The sequence below is a fragment of the Dreissena polymorpha genome, chromosome 1, assembly GCF_020536995.1.
Source record: "Dreissena polymorpha isolate Duluth1 chromosome 1, UMN_Dpol_1.0, whole genome shotgun sequence".
NCBI classification, from domain to species: Eukaryota; Metazoa; Mollusca; class Bivalvia; order Myida; family Dreissenidae; genus Dreissena; species Dreissena polymorpha.
The window spans coordinates 63,827,180-63,845,134 of NC_068355.1; the positions used below are offsets into that span (position 1 = coordinate 63,827,180).

A 17,955-nucleotide genomic window follows, 5' to 3' on the forward strand; every position below is an offset into this window, starting at 1 on the left:
ATCATTGATGCAATTAACGGATCAATTTCCTACCGCACAGTATCGGGAGCAGCCGGGCGAAGCAGGACGGTGAAGTATCAAAGGAAAAGTTTCTCACCTTTTGCTGACACTGGAAAAGTTATTTGCACTTCGAGATAAACCACAGTAAATACATGTTAAATCGGGACTCGGGACAAAATTTTATATCGACATATCGAATTATTCAACCTTACGAAAATCGAGATAAGCGATGTTTATTTCTATAGATAAAGAAGGAAAAAAATGGGACATTGAGCTTACTTCGACATATCGAGAATATCGAGATATCCGATGTCGAGATAACGAGAGTGGACTGTATATGGGAAAATGGGGCTTAATGCATCTGCGTTAAGTGTGATCCAGACTCATCCTAGATAAGCCTTCGCAGTTCACAAAGATATATCACTTTCCACTTTTAATGAGTTTTTTGTTGTAATTAAGTCTCTTCAAAACCAAATATCCAGTCTAAACGGAAAGTATAGACAGTCTGCTCGGGCTAATATGCGACGACATTTTACGCACAGGCATTAAGCCCATTTGTCCTAGAGGCTAGAGCAAGGCACATATATAATATGGTGATAACTGTTCCTCCAGCTGCCCTGTGTGCCGCTACTGTCAGACCCCAGAGGAGGTGGCAGACAACCGCTGTATGAAATGTGGATCACATGAGGTGATTACACTGTAAAATGTTCTCTATGCTTAAAGCCATGTTTGAGTTAGGTGGGTTAAGTGGCAAGTCACTGTTCCAGCTTGGCCCCCTTCTCATCATATAATCCCCGCCAAAATTTTTTTCGGAGGGGATATAGTAATTGGTCCTGTCCGTCCGGCTGAAACTTTGTCCAGAACATAACTCTAAATCTACTAAAGGGATTTACTTCAAACTTCAAATATAAACATATGGCAACTAGGAGAAGTGCTGTTACCAAGAACCATAACTCTATCTACCTTAGTTTTTGAATTATCTCCCCTTTTATATAATTTTAAAGTAAATTTTTGTCCGGAGCATAACTGTAAATCTACCAAAGGGATTTACTTGAAACTTGAAACTTAAACAGATGGCAAGTAGGAGAAGTGTAGTGACTAAGAACCATAACTCTATCTACCTTAGTGTTTGAATTATATCCCTTTATTTAATATCAAAGTAAATTTTTGTCCGGAGCATAATGAATTATCTCCCTTTATTTGTTTTTACAAATATTATTCTACTCTCTAAAACAAATGTTGTCATACAAGCAAACACATTTCGGCGGGGATTTGGCATTACTGTGACAAGCTTTGTTAATGTGCTAGTTTCAGGCTTTTCTTAGCCGTTTTGGGAAAAAATGCAATATCTGAATTGGGATTTTTTTCGTACAAAAATTTCACCAACTTGGGGAAAAATTATTTAATAAAAATCTTTATTATAAATAAAATAAGAAGAACAAATCATTTCAATCAAATTATAATTTGTTGGATGTTATTGAAAAACAAAGATTTACAAATCATTTGACAATTGCTTTTAAAAATAATATGAAAGGCCTGAGTTTGTTTACATTTAAGGAGTAACTGACTTATAGTCATAACCTATAATAAGGCGTTGTGAAGACCCTTTACCAGGTATTTACAAAGGTTTTCATTTTTTGTCATGTCATCTCTTGTAAAAAATAAAGGCATACATGCCATACGTCCCCGATTGTCCGGGACAGTCCCAGAAATGAAGAACTTGTCCCGCTGTCACGGAAATCTGTCAAATGTCCCGGAATTTACAAAATCCATTTATACATGTACCTTATCTTAGGCTTAACTGCACCTCGAATCTGTGTATATCTGCAGCGTCTCCATGACAATGCCTACCCGAATAGGCAGACTACGCTACGTGTCAAAATCGATCAATTAACAGGGGTTCTGTTATCATATCGATTGTCTCACGTTTGCGGTCAAACCGAAAAGGCGGCATTGTTTAATGTGGTTGTTAATTGACTTTAATCTACTACGTCATTTTTTCTCACTGCTCAAGGGCAAAGGATGGTTGTTCACACATCTGAAGTCCAACATCGCTTAGTAAAAAATTAAAAGCAGTTAATGTTCGCACGTCTAACTGACAAAGTTTGTGATTGGTTGTATGTATTGTGAATTGATTTGAGTTGACGATCTAACGGTACTGTATTGTTGTATTTTTTTATTATATAAATGTTATAAATGAATAAAGGCGAATCAACAACTGCGCGTTACACACCGGTCTTAATAACAATAACGCAGTGACGTCACCATCTATGTTTAGAACGCTTACACTGAAAACACGTGGCTTGTTTCTAGTTACGGAAGTAGTAATGTTTAATTTGACGATAATAGATCAAGTGTATTTCGGATAGGCTTTCGAACCTTTGCAATTAACGATGCGAAACACAAAAAAAAAATGTACCGAAAATGCATATGTCTATAAATATTGCTACATTTTATACATGTCCCGGAAAATCGGCAAAAGTCCCGGACAATTTAACTCAATGTCCCGGAATTGGTCTGAAAAATTATGGCATGTATTGTATGATAAAGGCCAGCCCACAAAATCTCTTTTTGCAAAAAAAGACTTGAAAAGTGTTTTTATAAATGCCCCCATTTAATGATCTTTTGGCATAGATATTTCTGCTTTTTCACTCCTAACTGTTGCCCTTTACTGAAAATATTTTTATGCTCCCCCAACGTCTATTTTGGGGGGAGCATATAGTCCGTGCGTGTGTGTGTCTGTCCGTCCGTACGTGCACAATTTTTGTCCGGGCTATTTCTCAGCAACTAATGACCGGAATTCAATGAAACTTTATGGGAACATTCACTACCAAGAGGAGATGTGCAATAATATCAGCGGGTTTTGGTCGAATGATTTTTCACAGAGTTATGGCCCTTTGAAATTTTCTATAAAAAAATTCTTGTCCCCTCAACTACTGTGCCCTCAAGACGTTTCCTTTTATCTGAATATATAGTGCAGTATTGTGACAAAAAAACACTTTGGGGAGCATCACCCGTCTCCGACGGTTTCTTGTTCCATCTAGAGGGATAAAAACTTTGGGAACATATAAACAAGCTTATGAACTGGGGCATCTTCATACCTTTGGGCAGTTTTTTCCAATACTAGTGGAGTTTTCAGGCCAAAGGTGAATATACAATGTAGAGTCATTTGTGTCATAAGATCTTGATGGGACGAGGCTTTACGTACTTTAATTTAACACTTTTCCTGGAGTGGAGCTCAATTTTATCGCCATTACAAAATTAAAAGCTTTAACTATAAACTTCCATGGTGATTCATTTTACTGAATTCCTTAGCTGACAAAATACAGAAGTTTGAGACAGACAATAAATAGAACTCTATTCTCAATATTATAACAAATCTAGAATTGCTTTCAAGATAATACTGTAAAATGTCACTGTTTGTGATGGTACTTCAAGTGCCTTACTTGGTGGAAACATTCATGAACAAAACAACACATTCCAGTTATTGATGAACCATTTCTAGAGAAAGGGCATGGTTGACATGTCTCTAGAAATGAATGTCAGATAATCAGCCAATAAAAATTAGCCTTACTCTGTGAAAAGGGGGTTTAATGCAAGTGTATAAAGTGTTGTCCCACATTAGCCTGCGCAATCGGCACATGCTAATCAGAGACGACACTCTCTGCTTTATGATATTTTTTGTTTAAAGAAAGTCTCTTAGCAAAAATCCAATATAGGCGGAAAGTATGGTCCCTTATTAGCCTGTGTGGACTGCACAGGCTAATCTGGGACAACACTTAATGCATATGCATTAAACCCCCTTTTCACAGAGCAGGGCCCAATGTACATGATTTTTTTTACCAATAGCATTTTTTACCAATATTTTGCTTAATTTTATTTGAGTATATTGTTAATTAATCAAAGATAGGATATTTGTTAATTTCATTTTTTTTTTAAATCATAATTGTTTAATTATTAATTAAAGTAAGCAGACAAAAACAACATGGTATGAAGGAATTTGATACTATCCAACATTACATGATTGCATTTGTCTGCTTCTACCTTAACCATTGTTAAGAAACAGTTGAAAATATTCCAGCTATATTACACCATGGGTATACTGTTAAACATTTATTAAATAATTATTTTAAATCATACCATAATGAATTGTGGATGTATAATAATAATATACCTATGTAGAGCTTGTGTCTATTTTTTCAGAGTTTGTGGATTTGCCTAATATGTGGAAACATTGGCTGTGGTCGATATGTTGGTCTCCATGCATACAGGTGATAATTGCTTTGAGGATTGTGCTAATGGTTGTAATCTGTTTAGTAAAATACTTATTTGGACAATATTTTTATGATATACATATGTATAACACATGAATATATATAGGATCTGGCATGAGTTGTCATATCATACCATATTTTATTAAATGAGTTCAGGAATTTTGTAAAGGCTCGCTTACTAACGAATTTCCTGGACGAGTTTAATAAAATATGGTATGATATGACGAGTGTCAGATCTTTTTTATCACATGCTTGTAAATGAGCAAGTAAAATAAATATTTACGCAAACATAATGATAAATCACGAATGTTGTTTACATTTCGTGACGTCATTTGACATTGCAATGTCCTTTCAGCGAAATAACAAAATGCGATTGGTCCATAAACGAAGCCAAGCCAATGAAAACGCTTAAAAATGTTGTATTACACATGTGTAATATAAACAAAAATGTAATGGTTATATTGCATGGGAAACAGGGTGTGGCATGTGATAAAAGACATAATTCAATGATGTTGGTAAAAAGCGTGTTTTGAAATTGCCAAACTATGCTAATCCATACATATACATGCATGAATGACCTGACAAGTTATATCACGCGACGGATATATCGCTAACGGGATCTTTGATCCCTGCGAACCACATTATAATTAAATTGCAGTGTATTGCTTTGTTTATGAGTCTCCTACCTGACTATAGGTTTTATCGCTGGTTGTTTGTCTGAGTGTCCCTTAGTGTGCAATAAGTGAATCCTGCAATTTCTCAAACAAGACTTGTCAATCCCTTCCTTAGGATGTCTTTCCAACTGCAACTGATGTAACTTTGAAGATAGTTATGATCCCAAGACTTGGTATATTTATTATAATGACAGAGTTGTGCATAACATTTAAATTCTCTTTAGGTCAAATGTTATGTGTCTGTAAACAAACGTGCTTATTATTGCAGTAATTATTAAAAATACATTTTGCACAGGCTTTAATGAGACGACACTTTCCTCTTTTATGGTATTTTTATGCCCCCGGATCGAATGATCGGGGGTACATGTATATTGTTTTTGGCCTGTCTTACATTGTTTGTGTCTGTTATTCTGTCCAAAAACTTTAACCTTAGTCATAACTTTTGCAATATTGAAGATAGCAACTTGATATTTTTGGCACGCATGTGTATCTCATGGAGCTGCACATTTTGAGTGGTAAAAGGTCAATGTCATTCTTCAAGGTCAAATATATGGCTTCAAAGGGGCATTGTGTTTCTTGCAAACTTATCTCTTGTTAATTAAAAGGATGTCTTTAAAAAAACAAAACAGTCTAGGTGGAAAGTGTTATCCCTGATTAGCATGAGTGGACTGCACAGGCAAGTATGGGATGAAACTTAACCCACATGCATTAAGCCCAGTTTTCACAGAATGTTGCTTATATATATTAATGTCAGGCATTTTCAAGAGACCCAGCACACCTATGCTATGGAGCTTGGAAACAACAAGGTCTGGGACTACATAGGGGATAACTATGTGCACAGACTGGTTCAGAACAAGTCTGATGGCAAACTGGTGCAAGTCGACGAAGGCGGGAACCCAGTTCGGGATGAGAAAGTAGACTCTCTAAACCTGGAGGTATGAATGTTTTTTTTTTATATCAGGTTTTGATTGTTTGCTACACAAAAGGAGTTGTAGACCCCTTACATGTTCTAATTTTACATTTTTACAGTACACACTTCTTTGGCATAATGATCACAGTTAAAGAAACAAAGATCAAGAACAATATTGAGTGGTAAATTTAATGCATATTGACAAGCAATTATGTTATGAACATAAACAAGTTTTCAAAAAGCATGGGATTCAAGTAATTGGTAGATTTTTAACATATAAATATCAAGTAAAATAAAAAGGGACTTAAGCATTCGTCCACATGGGTCTAGCTAGGCTCAAAATTAAGGGAGAAGTCACTTCTCCCTAAAGCCAAAATAGGGAGAATTGGTAACATATTTGGGAGAAATGGTACATTTGCGTCATAGATCTTAGTTTTACGTATATTTTGCAGCAACTTAGTGGTTTCTGTTCAGCTTTCAATCAGCTCTTCACTTGTTTTATACAATAAGACATGTTAAGTGTATAAAAAACCAACATTTTCCTTATTTCTCATTGATTGTTGATTATGATTGTACTTTTAATTACTTTTTTTCCTTAAAAGGTGTATCAAATAAACTTCAATTGTAACAAGCCAGTAATGTACAGAATCTTTTTACTTCCTTGTTAATTTTAAGCAATTCAACATTAAATCAAATAAATATTTTGTTTCAAATATTTGTTTTAAATTAAAAATTCATTAAAATCTCATTTTACAGCAGAGATTCCAAATCTGACCTGTAAATGAGCCCCATATTTATTGCCAGTGCTAGGTTACATCTTCCCATTTGATCATTCCTTAGTATTGTTTTAATGGGCCATTTAACATTGCTGAATCATACCGGTAGTTATTGGTAGCCAGCAGAAGGCAATTAATCAAGGCATCATATATTAACAATTTCAAGATGTGTAATAGCTCCAGACTGTTCCTTTGAATGTTCAACTTTGCATGACCTGTACATGGGGCACTAATGGCTGAGAATCCTCCTGTGTCCAATTCTCTACATCAAATTGATTTGAATCGGTCAATGTGTGGCACAAAGTAAATCATTAAAAGGAGGAGAAGTCACTTCGCCTTCATGAAATTAATGTGCGAAGTGAAGATTTATTTGGCGAAGAAATCGCCCATTTCGCCCACTCGCGAGACCCCTGGTCCAGTGTGGAGATTGAGTATTCAAGTTTAGAAAGAATCCTGTTTTTGAGTGTTTTCTCTGTATTTCATATACTTTCAAGAAACATTGAGAAATACCAAAGTTAGTATGATTGGTGTAAAAAATCTATTTCCATTCAATCTTGTATTAAGAATGACGGTGCTGAATAAGAGTTATTGGATATAATAAACCTATTATGTTTTCAGGAAAGGAACAATATTGTTTGAGTTTAAAAAATATTGGTTATGATAGTACATAGTGTGTTGATTTCAGTACACATACCTGCTGACAAATCAGTTGGAGTCACAGAGGCTGTACTTTGAGGAGAAAATGAATGAGGTGGAGCGAACAATTCTTGAAAAGGTAGCAGGCGTTTATTAAGGTGTCACATAAATTGTTTACTTTCAATTAATACATAGTGACACTCACACAAAATATATATTTTTAAATCATTTATGTCAGATGAAATAAAATTCATGCATAAAATCTGTTATAATAACAAGCATTATGTAAGTATGTAAATTGTTATTAGTCCCCTACCTGTGAAACTGGAAAGGGACTTATGGTTTACGCTCTGTATGTCTGTCAGTCTGTCAGTCACTCACACTTTTCTGGATCCTGGGATAACTTTAAAAGTTCATGTTTTTTCATGAAGCTTGAAACATGGACAAATAGCAATATGGAGATTATGCATGTCATTTTGTTCCTACGTCAAGAATTCTGGTTGCTATGGCAACAAATAGACTAGAAATATTGCTGAAAATGGTGGATCCTGCGATAACTTTTAAAGTTCTTCATATTTTTTCATGAAACTTGAAAAATGGATAGATGGCAATATGGAGATTATGCATGTCTTTTCATTTTGTTCTTACGTCAAGAATTCTGGTTGCTATGGCAACAAATATACTTCAAATATTGCTGAAAATGTTGGATCCTGCGTAGGTAGGGGCCTTTTGGCAATAGTTTTGTTTTGATTGTGTTCATAAGGAATTTCCATATGGCAATTGCCTCTAGAAGACTTGCTTCTTGAGTTAAGGGGTTAAGTGCTTGATACAGGAGACGCACTGTTCCAGATACTACCCTGGAGCTTTAAGTACCGGTGTGGCATGCACTGCTTTTAGTACCGGTGTGGCGTGCACTGCTTTTAGTACCGGTGTGGCGTGCACTGCTTTTAGTACCGGTGTGGCGTGCACTGCTTTTAGTACCGGTGTGGCGTGCACTGCTTTTAGTACCAGTGTGGCGTGCGCAACATTTTCTTGCATTAGCAATCACACAAAAAAATATGTCATCGAAGATGAAAATCACATTCAGTCCATGGAATATTGTCTGGACATTTGGCTTGAAGTCACACTGTGGCATGCAAAAATCAAACATGATATGGGCTGCTTTCTATGAAAACTGAGCTGAATGCATGTGTGTAAAGTGTTGCAGATAAGCGTGCGCAGTTATCTGGGATGAAACTTTCGGCCTTAACTGGAGTTTTACTAAAAATGAACAATACCCGAAAAGCGGAAAGTATCCTCTGGGTTACCTTGTGCAGACTGCACAGGCTAATCTGGCATTGCACTTAATGCACATGCATTAAGCCCAGTTTTTTCAAAATGTGGCATATAGAAACAAAGCATTTTAGGTACATGTGTTGGAGGAGGAGAAAATGAATCTCACCAAAGAATGCAGCCATTTCCATGCGGAGTTGGAATTAGCAAACAAGGAGAAACAGCAATCTGAGAAGAAATGTGTCCAGGTACTATATGAACTTAACCATTTGCATGACTGCAGTATAAAATGTAATAAGTTTGTGGAGCCAACTACTAAAACATTATACAAACACTTTAATTGAAATGTCAAATATGTAATAAGGATTGAGCATACAAGTAGATATGCATGACCCAATGGTCCTGCACATTGATGAACTTATTTCTCATTTTTAGGTACTCACTTTTGTGATCGCCTTTTGTCTGTCGTGCGTCGTCTGTCGTCAACATTTTGCCTTGTGAACACTCTAGAGGCCACATTTATTGTCCGATCTTCATGAAACTTGGTGACAGTCAGAACATTTTTCCCATTTGTTGCCTCGAGTTCGAAACTAGGTCATGCTGGGTCAAAAACAAGGTCACTAGGTCAAAAAAAAGAAAAACCTTGTGAACACTGTAGAAGTCACATTTGATGCCAAATCTTCATGTAACTTTGTCAAAATGTTTGTCAAAATGATATGTTGGTTGAGTTTTAAAATGGTTCCCGTCCGTTGAAAAACATGGCCGCCAGGGGGCGGGGCAGTATTCCTTATATGGCTATAGAGAAACCTTGGGAACACTCTAGAAGTCACAATTTTTGCCCAATCATCATGAAACTTGGTGGAAACATTGGTTTCATTGATATCTCGGACGAGTTCGAAAATGATCCAGATCGGTGAAAAAACATGGCCGCCAGTGGGCGGGGCAGTTTTCTCTATATGTATAATAGTGAAAACATGTGAACACTCTAGAAGTCACATTTTTGGTCCAATCTTCATGAAATTTGGTCAGAAAATGTCTTTTCTGGATATGACGGTTGAGTTCGAAAATGGTTACGTTTGCTTGAAAAACATGGCTGCCAAGGGGCGGGGCATTTTTCCTAATATAGCTATATATGGCTATAGTAAAATCTTGTTAACACTCTAGAGGCCACATTTATTGTCTGATCTTCATGAAACTTGGTCAGAAGATTCATCCCAACAATATCTTGGACAAGTTTGAAAATGGTGTCGGCTGGTTGAAAAACATGGCTGCCAGGGGGCGGGGCTTTTTTCCTTATATGGCTTTAGTAAAACCTTGTTAACACTCTAGAGACCACATTATTTTTCGATCTTCATGAAACTTGCTCAGAAGATTTTTTCCAATGATATCTAGGATGAGTTCAAAAATGGTAACCTTTGCTTGAAAAACATGGCTGCCAAGGGGCGGGGCATTTTTCCTTATATGGCTATAGTAAAATCTTGTTAACACTCTAGAGGCCACATTAATTGTCTGATCTTTATGAAACTTGGATAGAAGATTCATCCCAACAATATCTTGGTAGAGTTCTACAATGATGTCGGTTGGCTGAAAAACATGGTCACCAGGGGGTAGGGCATTTTTCCTTATATGGCTGTTGTAAAACCTTGTAAACACTCTAGAGGCCACATTTATTTTCCGATCTTCATGAAACTTGCTCAGAAGATTTGTCCCAATGATATTTTGGATGAGTTTGAAAATGGTAACCTTTGCTTGTAAAACATGACTGTCAAGGGGCGGGGCATTTTTCCTTATATGGCTATATATGGCTATAGTAAAATCTAGAGACCTCATTTATTGTCCAATCTTCATGAAACTTGGTCAGAAGATTCATCCCAATTATATCTTAGAAGAGTTCAAAAATGATGCCCTTTGGTTGAGAAACATGGCTGCCAGGGAGCGGGGCATTTGTCCTTATATGGCTATAGTAAAATCTTGTTAACACTCTAGAGGCCACAGTTATTGTTCAATCTTCATGAAATTTGGTCAGAAGATTGGTCTCAATGATATCTTGGATGAGTTCGAAAATAATTATGTTTGCTTGAAAAACATGGCTTCCAAGGGGCGGGGCATTTTTCCTTATATGGCTATAGTAAAATCTTGTAAACACTCTAGAGTCCACATTTACTGTCCGATCTTCATGAAACTTGGTCAGAAGATTCACCCCGATAATATCTTGAAAGTGTTCAAAAATGATGCCTGTTGGTTGAAAAACATGGCTGCCAGGGGGCGGGGCATTTTTCCTTATATGGCTATAGTTAAATCTTGTTAACAGTCTAGAGGCCACATTTATTTTTTGGTCTTTATGAAACTTGGTCAGAAGAATTGTCCCAATAATATCTTGTTATCTCAGGTTAGCGACTTTGGGCCTTTCAGGCCCTCTTGTTCAGTTACATGCCGTTTAGCTTATCCATGGGATTATTTGCCATATAAAATGATACAGTTTTTTTGCGCAAACTAATTTCTCATTTCTGGAGCAATGGATTTGATATCTTGCACATAACGTGGGAGTGTGTTAGTCAAATTAGTGACAAAGATGAAGTACCATCTGATAATAAAAAATGTCATTAGTCAGCCTCTAATTGACTCCTAATGTTGACCAGTGCTATCTATGTTGTAGTTGCAGTCTCGTATGAAGAAGGTTCTGACAGATGTTCACCAGTGCTATCTATGTTGTAGTTGCAGTCTCGTATGAAGAAGGTTCTGACAGATGTTCACCAGTGCTATCTATGTTGTAGTTGCAGTCTCGTATGAAGAAGGTTCTGACAGATGTTCACCAGTGCTATCTATGTTGTAGTTGCAGTTTCGTATGAAGAAGGTTCTGACAGATGTTCACCATTGCTATGTATGTTGTAGTTGCAGTCTTGCAGACTTCCTGAAACTCAACAGCCTTCAGTCAGACTTTTGGTCTGACTGGTCAGAATTTTCAGTCAGACCATAGGTTATTCTGTCAGACCAAATAACATATGTAAAAGTTTAAACAAAACTGAGAAAAATGTAAATCATTAGAAATACGTAAATATTGCTTTATCATTTTATTTTTTATCATATTACTTTGAGTAACGAAGTAAAGTAACACAGTTTGTTAACATCCACTTCCTCATTATTAAAGTCACTAATAAAATCACTATCTGTATCGTATCTATTAAAAAGCTTAATGTCATCTTCACTGTCGTCTTGTTCCCAGTCTTCGTCATCGTTCTGCGAGTGTCCAGGCTTGGGCTCCTTGGGGGCAATTGCTCTGGAAAGAAAAGATAACATCATTTTATTCTTAATCACATTGTTTTGAGTAACAAAGTAATTTGTTTAAATTCATGGTCTGCCTGTCTTCCAAGTCTCAACGAATTTACGAGGGGGGGGGGGGGGGGGCTTTCATCGTTTTTTTCCACTTGCTCACGGGCGTTTGCAAGTCGTCATCTGCAACCCGTTTTGGATTTTCAGGCTTTGAGACATTTAAAAACTTTCACATTTTTAATATTTATTACTTATTTACTACAAATTTACTTAATTCAAAAGAAGTAAAATTAAAACGAAATCACCTGGTAATAAATCCCTGTTAAACACTGTGCGTGTTCCTCGATATCGTTGATAACTGCAAGCTGTTGTTTGTTTTACTTTCACTGTTTTTTTTTAACTAAAAGTCGATCGTATGATGGTCAAATGTATATCCCGGCTTGAAGCATGCACTTATTTACTCGTCTACAATATGCATGGAACCAAATGTATTTCTAGAACATTATTCACTGAGCACGGACAGATTATTTCCCATTTTTGACAAGAAGACCAATCAACAGCGGATTAACTGACAGACAAATACACTTGAATTCGACAAAATCTTGTATTTCACAAAATCGGCAAAGTGCGTATTTCGCCGTATTTCGCTGATGTTCTATAAATACTTTTAATTTCTTGGGAAAACCCAAAAATATTTGTGTCGAACATTTTGGTCCGACGAGTTAAGAATTTCGATCAACCCTTGACTGTTTGTGTCAGACATGATGTCTGTAGGTCCGACGGAGTTTCGGGAAGTCTGGTCTCGTATGATGAAGGTTTTGACAGATGTTCACCAGTGCTATCTATGTTGTAGTTGCAGTCTTGTATGAAAAGGTTCTGACAGATGTTCACCAGTGCTATCTATGTTGTAGTTGCAGTCTCGTATGAAGAAGGTTCTGACAGATGTTCACCAGTGCTATGTATGTTGTAGTTGCAGTCTCATATGAAGAAGGTTCTGACAGATGTTCACCAGTGCTGTGTATGTTGTAGTTGCAGTCTCGTATGAAGAAGGTTCTGACAGATGTTCACCAGTGCTATCTATGTTGTAGTTGCAGTCTTGTATGAAGAAGGTTCTGACAGATGTTCACCAGTGCTATCTATGTTGTAGTTGCAGTCTTGTATGAAGAAGATTCTGACAGATGTTCACCAGTGCTATTTATGTTGTAGTTGCAGTCTCGTATGAAGAAGATTCTGACAGATGTTCACCAGTGCTGTGTATGTTGTAGTTGCAGTCTCGTATGAAGAAGGTTCTGACAGATGTTCACCAGTGCTATCTATGTTGTAGTTGCAGTCTTGTATGAAGAAGATTCTGACAGATGTTCACCAGTGCTGTGTATGTTGTAGTTGCAGTCTCGTATGAAGAAGATTCTGACAGATGTTCACCAGTGCTGTGTATGTTGTAGTTGCAGTCTCGTATGAAGAAGATTCTGACAGATGTTCACCAGTGCTATTTATGTTGTAGTTGCAGTCTTGTATGAAGAAGATTCTGACAGATGTTCACCAGTGCTGTGTATGTTGTAGTTGCAGTCTCGTATGAAGAAGATTCTGACAGATGTTCACCAGTGCTATTTATGTTGTAGTTGCAGTCTCGTATGAAGAAGATTCTGACAGATGTTCACCAGTGCTATTTATGTTGTAGTTGCAGTCTCGTATGAAGAAGATTCTGACAGATGTTCACCAGTGCTGTGTATGTTGTAGTTGCAGTCTCGTATGAAGAAGATTCTGACAGATGTTCACCAGTGCTGTGTATGTTGTAGTTGCAGTCTCGTATGAAGAAGATTCTGACAGATGTTCACCAGTGCTATTTATGTTGTAGTTGCAGTCTCGTATGAAGAAGATTCTGACAGATCTGCAGGAGGAGAGAGAGATGAACAAGAGTCTTCAGAGGAACCAGGACGAGTGGAAACACCGGGTCCTGCTCCTTGAAGAGCAAATGAATGGCTTAATAGCTACCAAAAACAAGGCACGTACTTTATGTTTTCATTAAATATATAGCCAGCGCTATGAGAAAAACAAACTTATTGTTTTGCTTTAACGGGGACTTTTCACAGATTTTGTCATATATTGAAGTTTGTCATTTAATGCTTATATTGATAAATATAAACATGGGGTCTAAAAAGCTCTAGTAAAATACAGGAATTCAATTAAAGAAAGAAAAAAACTGTAACCCTCAACTGGGCCTGAACCACTGCCCCTGGAGTAAAAGTGGAGTAAACAGACCACTCAGCCATCCGTCATCATACTAGGAATGTTGTATCTATACTTTATATAAGCAATCACTGTAGAGGCACAAAATTAAACGACAACAACAAAACTCCAACTTATTAAATTGTTTCGTGTTGCAAAGCTTTATAATATTCAGATTTTTAAATTGTCAGAAGATGCATATAATGAATATTTAATAGCATGGTAAATGTTCAGTATTACTGTTTTCTCACAAATATCATATCAACTACGAAAATTTGCGAATCTGAAACAATATTTTTTAATTTTGTCAATTTACAAAAACGTTAAAAGATCCCTTTAATTATACTTAAAGATTGAGGCACCCCATTTAAAATACACTTTTGTTGTTTGCTTTGCTACTACATATTTATGTTAAAAATTACTGAAGTAACTAAGTATATTAAGTGACATTTCACTAGTACAATATGACAAGGGTATTAAAATGCTTATGTCAAGCCATTATGTGTGTTTTTGTTTTCGTTATAAATGAAACTTGCTTTAAGAGACAATTGGGTTTAATGCATGTGCGTAAAATGTTATCCCAGATTAGCCTGTTTGGTCCCATTTCTTATTTAAAGGAAGACTTTTTTACCAAAATCCAGTTTAGGGGAAAAGTATTGTCCCTGGGACAATACTTTATGCACATACATTTAACCTCCTTTCCACAGAGCGCAGCTGACATGTGCATGTTTACTGTACAGGAGACTGAAGACCTCCGTGAGCAGCTCCGGGATGTGATGTTCTATGTGGAGGCCCAGGGCAAGCTCCAGAATGCGGAGGGGGTCACCCAGGAGGAGATACATGAGGGCCACGTGATACTGGGAGCATCTGGAACCTTACAACCCAAACATACAAGACGGAAAAAACAGAGATGAATAGCAAAGCAAATGTGTTAATGTATTTAAGTATTTGCTTTCAAGCTCAGTTGCACTTAAGCGAGTGCTTTGGACCATAACTGTCCTCTTGTTATTGTACTTTTATTGTTGAGTGGTAACTAAATTAACGCATAAAGTAAAGTTTGTTATTTCCTTTTTGTTACAAACGTGTCTTGGATGAGTTCGAAAATGGTTATGTTTGCTTGAAAAACATGGCTGCCAAGGGGCAGGGCATTTTTAGGAATAGATTTTTTTTTTAAACAAACTTACAAAGGGGGTTAATTTTGTTTGTTCATTTCAAAAGTTCAGTTTGAGTTTTCTCCCTTTATCAGATTTTTTTTTCACAATGAAAACCTGGTTTTGTGACAATTTTTTCCCTTGTTCCTTATATGGCTATATATGCCTATAGTAAAATCTTGTTAACACTCTAGAGGCCACATTTACTGTCCGATCTTCATGAAACTTGTTCAGAAGATTCATCCCAATAATATTTTGGACGAGTTTAAAAATGATGCCGGTTGGTTGAAAAACATGGCCGTCAGGGGGCGGAGCATTTTTCCTTATATGGCTCTAGTACATGTAAAACCTTGTAAACACTCTAGAGGCCACATTTATTTTCCGATCTTCATGAAACTTGGTCAGAAGATTTGTCCCAATAATATCTTGGATGAGTTGGAAAATGGTTTTGGTTGGCATTTTTGTACGCCCGTTTTTAAAAAAACAAGACGTATTATAGTTTCACCTTGGCGGCGGGCGGGTGGTTGGGCGGGCGGCTGGGCACTGTCCATAGCAGTGTCCGCTCTCTAATTCAAATAGTTTTTTAACGATCTTCACCAAACTTGGTCAGAAGTTGTATCTAGACAATATCTAGGTGAAGTTTGAATATGGGTCATGCCAGGTCAAAAACTAGGTCACAGGGTCACTTAGTGCATTTCAAGCATTTAGCATGGTGTCCGCTCTCTAATTGAAGTAGTTCTCATTCGATAATCGCCAAAGTTGGTCAGAAGTTGTATCTAGACAATATTTAGGTCAAGTTCGAATATTGGTCATGCCGGGTCAAAAACTAGGTCACAGGGTCACTTAAACCATCTCAAGCATTTAGCATGGTGTCCGCTCTCTAATTGAAGTAGTTTTCATCCGATCTTCACCAAATTTGGTCAGAAGTTGTGTCTAGGCAATATATACATGTAGGTAAAGTTCAAATATGGGTCATGCAAGGTTAAAAACTAGGTCACGAGGTCACTAAGTGCATTTCAAGCATTTAGCATGGTGGACGCTCTCAAATTAAAGTAGTTTTTATCAGATTTCACCAACTTTGGTCAGAAGTTGTGTCTAGATGATATGTAGGTCAAGTTTAAATATGGGTCATGGTAAAGTTATCAAGTTGTCAAAAGCCTTAAAACGGGCGTATTTTGTGACAGTTTGGCACTCTTGTTCCTTATATGGCTATATATGGCTTTAGTAAAACCTTGTTAACAATCTAGAGGCACATTTATTGTCCAATCTTCTGAAATTTGGTCAGAAGATTGTTCTCAATGATATCTTGGATTAGTTTGAAAATGATTAGGTTTTCTTGAAAAACAGGGCTGCCAAGGGGCGGGTCATTTTTCTTTATATGGCTATAGTGAAATCTTGTTAACACTCTACAGGCCATATTTATTGTCCGATCTTAATGAAACTTGGTAAGAAGATTCATCCCAATGATAATTTGGACAAGTTCAAAAATGATGCTGGATGATTGAAAAATAATGCTGCCTGGGGGTGGGGCATTTTTCCTTATATGGCTATTGTAAAACATTGTTAATACTCTAGAGGCCACATTTATTTTTCGACCTTCATGAAACTTGGTCAGAAGATTAGTCTCAATGATATCTTGGATGAGTTTGAAAATGGTTTCGGTTGCTTTAAAAACATGGCCACTAGGGGTAGGGGCATTTTTCCTAATATGGCTATATATATCGCTTTAGTAAAGCCTTAACACTCTAGAGGCCACATTTATTGTCCAATCATCATGAAACTTGGTCTCAAGATTTGTACCAATGATATCTTGGATGAGTTCGAAAATGGTTCCAGTTGCGGAAAAACATGGCCGCCAAGGGGGCGTGTCATTTTTCCTTATATAGCCATAGTAAAACCTTGTTAACACTCTAGAAGCCATATTTATTGTCCAATCATCATGAAACTTTGTCAGAAGATTTGTCCCAATGATTTCTTGGAAAAGTTCGAAAATGGTTCCAGTTGCTTGAAAAACATGGTCACCAGGGGGCGGGCATTTTTCCTTATATGGCTTCATGAATCTTCATGAAACTTTGTCAGAATATTTGTGCAAATGATATCTTGGATATGTATGAAAATGGTTCTGGTCTGTTCAAAAACATTGCTGCCAGGGTGTTCACTAGTCATGAAAGTTGGTAAGAATATTTTGTTCTATTGACATCTTGGGCTGCACAGAACAGGTTAGTTCCTTTGAATCTGGGGTGAGCGACTTCTGGCCTTTCAGGCCCTCTTGTATATATATGTTTGTTAATTTTAAGTGCCCTATATAAATATCCAGTTTGAAAAGAAATAAATTTAAAAAAGAGTTATATTTTGGTATGTTTTCATAGTGGTAGCTGAATGCTTGTCTATGCATTCAAAATACGGACACTGAAAGACCTCACATCAGTTGGTTAAATAAAATGAAGTTCTAAAAGGTAAATAAGTATCGACGAGACTCAATGGAATTAATAGCACTGGTGTTTAAGTTGTTTGCAAAATTTTTTTTATCATAGGCCAATAAAACATTGATATATTTTTTTAAATTAAATATGTGTAATTGTTTACCTATATTTTGTCTTTCATGTAAGTTGTTTTCGCTGTTTTTATTTTAAAAAGTATATTTATTGTATTAAATATAATAACAACTTCGTTTAGTTCAGAGTTTACTAGAACACATGCACCACAGTAATGTTTGTGATAGTGCATGCTTTTAAAGAGTACCAGTATTTGTCCAATCATGTACAA

General features: G+C 36.6%; 1 protein-coding gene across 5 annotated transcripts in view; it reads left to right on the top strand.

Moving 5' to 3' along the window:
• LOC127832274 (BRCA1-associated protein-like) overlaps positions 1 to 17,534 on the top strand; it is a 42,809-nt gene extending 25,275 nt beyond the window's left edge. For 2 of the 5 annotated variants that reach the window (XM_052357701.1, XM_052357664.1), the window contains exons 11-17: positions 613 to 688; positions 4,204 to 4,271; positions 5,703 to 5,883; positions 7,320 to 7,409; positions 8,677 to 8,790; positions 13,668 to 13,814; positions 14,779 to 17,534. In XM_052357701.1, the coding sequence (XP_052213661.1) occupies positions 613 to 688; positions 4,204 to 4,271; positions 5,703 to 5,883; positions 7,320 to 7,409; positions 8,677 to 8,790; positions 13,668 to 13,814; positions 14,779 to 14,952 (850 nt within the window). In that variant the 3' untranslated portion in view covers positions 14,953 to 17,534. Of the gene's footprint in view, positions 1 to 612; positions 689 to 4,203; positions 4,272 to 5,702; positions 5,884 to 7,319; positions 7,410 to 8,676; positions 8,791 to 11,316; positions 11,407 to 12,841; positions 12,932 to 13,077; positions 13,099 to 13,334; positions 13,404 to 13,667; positions 13,815 to 14,778 lie in introns of those variants that run through there. The other 3 variants (XM_052357683.1, XM_052357674.1, XM_052357692.1) reach the window with 3 other exon arrangements.
• The last annotated feature ends 421 nt before the right edge of the window (positions 17,535 to 17,955 follow it).